General features: G+C 42.1%; 1 protein-coding gene across 1 annotated transcript; it reads right to left on the reverse strand.

The window, feature by feature from the left end:
* Nucleotides 1-2,659: 2,659 nt before the first annotated feature.
* On the reverse strand, nucleotides 2,660-3,740 carry LOC142463002 (olfactory receptor 1G1-like). The gene has a single exon (XM_075565197.1). The coding sequence runs from the start codon at nucleotides 3,707-3,709 to the stop codon at nucleotides 2,741-2,743; it is 969 nt and encodes a 322-aa protein (XP_075421312.1). The 5' UTR covers nucleotides 3,710-3,740; the 3' UTR covers nucleotides 2,660-2,740.
* Between the last annotated feature and the right edge of the window lie 531 nt (nucleotides 3,741-4,271).

Raw genomic sequence — 4,271 nt, forward strand, 5'->3', positions numbered from 1 at the left:
GTAAAGAACCTTTCCTTTGTTGCTGGTTAAATCTCCTTTCCTCCAACCTTAAGGGATGGCCCCGAGTCCTTTGTACTGCCCTTGGGATGAATAGTTCTTTTGAAAGCTCCTTGTACTGTCCCCAAATATATATTTGTACTGTATATAGTTATCATATCCCCTCTTAGACACGTCTTTTCTAATGTAAAATCTAATTTAGCTAGTCTCTCCTCCTAAGACCATCCATCCCCTTTATTAATTTGGTGCTTCTTCTCTGCACTTTTTCTAGTTGTATAATGTATTTTTTATGGAGTGGTGCCCCAAACTGTACACCATATGCAATGTGTATTATGATTATTTTGTTTCCATGATGGTCAGTCAGTGATTAATTTGCAAGTAAATTAAAATTCACCTAAAACAATCAGTGGCACCAAAACGTGGTACGTTTGCTTGTGGTCAGAAAACCACAAAAACCTCCCTTAACTCTAATGCCGGGTTTCAGTCTCATGCCCTCCTCTGTGTACGCCTTGTTTGTAGAGACACTTTAAAATATATTATTGAGTATTGAATATAGAGGAGACCTATCAAAGAGTTAAAACGGGAGACCTGAAATCAATCAAGAACATCCCCAGAAGGAAACAGATTCTGTGCAGAACTCTTCCACGTTGACACAAAATCCATCTCCTGTACGTGACAGCAGTGAGCAGTCGGGAATTAAATCCAGACAATCTAACGATCTAGAACAAAAGTAACAGCCCATCCAGATATGGAAAGTAATACATAAGTTTAAAGTAACAAAGAGAGATTCTCAATTGCCTCTCAGTGAATACCAATGTGTACAATATTAGATGGATGCAACTTTGTGTCTATAAAAAGACAACATGTTCTCAACTAAAATCTTTGCAAACGCCCAACCTGTTTAACACAGGGAAACCTTCTGTGGGGCTGGTGCATAAACTCAATAAATCCATCCGTTGTATAAAACAAACAGTGTCCTGTTAATGAATGGGACAATAAAATGTAGATACTGTGACAGGGTCCCTGTCTCTTTATGCTGGATTGTAGTGCAGTACTGTATGTGTGCTTTCCAGCTTGCAACCAGTACAACTCCTTTGGAGAGGTTAGGTGCAGGTGAAGGTGCAGCTAATTAACAGACAGAACTCCTGAATGAACAGGGGGTTTAAAAGGCAGGCAGTTAGCTGCCAAAGAGAGAGACTTTCCCCAACCAGGAGGATACTGGTTGGTCTGGTCCCCAGGCCTGTAGGGAGCAGGGTTTTGGGACCATCTGGGAGTCAACCAAGGAAACAGAATCACCATTGGTGTGAACCAAACCCCTGGATGTGCTCTGCTCCAAGGAACCGGTGTTCCAGACCAAAGGAGGAAGCGGAGCTCTGACGTATCCAGAGGGATTGCCTGGACGGCACACTCAGATAAGGACTTTAATATTGCTCCCTGATAATGTGTTGTATGATTTGGGGCTGGTATCTGCCTTAGCTGGCAATCCACGTAGCTAGGACCTGAGCAGTCTAGTAAGTCTCCCAAGGTGGAGTAGGCTTTCTTTTTATGGTTTGTATTTTGACTTAAAGGGACAATGTGCCCAATGTTTGTTGTGTTTGTGGAGAATAAACCACTGACGCTTAGAGCTTAACCCATTGTTTGGCCTCTTACTGACCCTACCCCAAGGCCGTCCAGCCACTGTAAATATAATAAAATGAATACACCTTCCCCTATTAGCATACTCTTTCCACCCTTATCCTCATCCGTTTTGTGCAGAGCTCTTGTTAGTGATGCTTTGAGGTCTTTGTTACTCAGACTGTAAATAAAGGGATTGAATAAAGGGGTAATTAATGTATAAATAACAGACACAAGACTGTCACCTATCCCCATAATAGATAAAGACCACAGAAAGGTGAGACGCGCAGATGGAGAAAGCTTTGTGTTTCCCTTCCTTGGTCGGGATCCTTAGGATTGTACGAAAAATGTGTATGTATGGGATAAAAGTGATTAGTAAGGCAGGTAATGCTAAAAATAGCACTGCAAGAAATAGGGCCAGGATGTTTATGAAGGTGTCAGTGCACAAGAGCTGTAACAGGAGGGGCAGGTCACAGAAGAAGCCCTCGATGATATTTGGGACACAAATGGTCAACCTGCGTGTACAAAGTGTCTGTATCAATGAGTTGGAGAATCCAAGAGCCCACGCCACTGAGGCCAGTTGGGCACGGACTTCCCAAGACATGACGTCACTGTAATGCAGAGGGTGGCAGATGGCAACATATCTGTCGTAGGACATCACTGCCAGCAGGAAGACCTCAGAACCAGTAAAAATACCAGAGCTCTACATAATGTGACTATATCACAGTTATATTGCGCTCCCCATTAATTTCCCCTGTCCATTCAGGAACAAATTATGAACCGTTCTTCATTTGGGTTATTTTTAGCTGCAATCCTAATACCTGCATTTACACACTCATTTATATATTTCTCACAGACTTCACTGATTACATCAGAAATCACTACCTTATAGACGTTTCGAAGGACCTTAAATTCTTGTTAGTTAACCCCATACACACCTGCTTTATTCAAAATCTTTTATTCCCACATTTTACATGTAATATTTCAGTATTAGATTTATAAAAAGGAGACATTCTGCCCAACAGGAAACCTCAGGGATTCTTCAATCCTTATGTAACACTAGCACAGTATATAGCACCTACAGATCCCTCACATACATTTCTCACCTTGATGTGAATCCAGAACTCATCTATAAACTCAGCCTAATGTCTGTTCCTATGTGAAAGTGTTTGTGCAGAGTATTTCTAAGTGCTCCTTTGAGCTCCGTGTTTCTCAGACTGTAAATTAAAGGGTTTAATAAAGGGGTAATAACAGTATAAATAACAGACAACAGACGGTCACTAATACCAGGGTGAATTGGTGCGGGACGTAAATATGTAAATAAAATTGTCCCATAAAAGATAAAGACCACAGACAGATGAGACGCGCAGGTGGAGAAAGCTTTGTGTTTCCCTTCCTTGGTCGGAATCCTCAGGATTGTACAAAAAATGTGTATGTATGGGATAAAAGTGATTAATAAGGCTAATAAGCATAAAGAAAACGCTGCAAGAAATATGAGTAGGATGTTTATGAAGGTGTCAGTGCACGAGACCTGTAACAGGAGGGGCAGGTCACAGAAGAAGCCCTGGATGATGTTTTGGCCACAAAAGGTCAACCTGTGTGTACAAAGTGTATGTATCAATGAGTGGGAGAATCCAAGAGCCCACACCACTGATACCAGTTGGACACAGACTTCCCAAGACATGACGTGACTGTAATGCAGAGGGTGGCAGATGGCAACGTATCTGTCGTAGGACATCACTGCCAGCAGGAACATCTCAGAACCAGCAAAAATCATAAAGAAAAATACCTGAGCTCTACAAGCCGTTAGGGAAATTGTCCTAACGTCAGTGAGTAAGTCAGCGAGCATCCGAGGGACAGTGACAGAGGAAGAGCCGGCGTCCAAACACGCCAGGTTACCAAGGAAGAAATACATTGGGGTGTGAAGACGGGAGTCATTGTGGATAAGAACAAGAATGAGAAGGTTTCCGGTCAAAGTCATGAGATAGATGAGGTAAAACATCAGGAATAATATGTACCGAATCTTTGGGAAATCAGAGAATCCAAGAAGGAAGAATTCATGTGATATTGTTTGGTTTTCCAGGCGTATGTTCACCATGAAGTCGCCTGCATTGGAAATCCAAGAAAGACACAATATTACAGGTGCTGAGAGGATACACAGTAACACAATATTACAGGTGCTGAGAGGATACACGGTAACACAATATTACAGGTGCTGAGAGGATACACGGTAACACAATATTACAGGTGCTGAGAGGATACACGGTAACACAATATTACAGGTGCTGAGAGGATACACGGTAAAACAATATTACAGGTGCTGAGAGGATACACGGTAACACAATATTACAGGTGCTGAGAGGATACACGGTAACACAATATTACAGGTGCTGAGAGGATACACGGTAACACAATATTACAGGTGCTGAGAGGATACACGGTAACACAATATTACAGGTGCTGAGAGGATACACGGTAACACAATATTACAGGTGCTGAGAGGATACACGGTAACACAATATTTCAGGTGCTGAGAGGATACACGGTAACACAATATTACAGGTGCTGAGAGGATACACGGTAACACAATATTACAGGTGCTGAGAGGATACACGGTAACACAATATTACAGGTGCTGAGAGGATACACGGTAACACAAT

This window comes from Ascaphus truei, chromosome 11, assembly GCF_040206685.1.
Source record: "Ascaphus truei isolate aAscTru1 chromosome 11, aAscTru1.hap1, whole genome shotgun sequence".
NCBI classification, from domain to species: domain Eukaryota; kingdom Metazoa; phylum Chordata; class Amphibia; order Anura; family Ascaphidae; genus Ascaphus; species Ascaphus truei.

Coding starts and splice junctions, on each gene's coding strand:
- LOC142463002 (XM_075565197.1), bottom strand. CDS start 3,709: ATGGTGAACATACGCCTGGAAAACCAAACAATATCACATGAATTCTTC.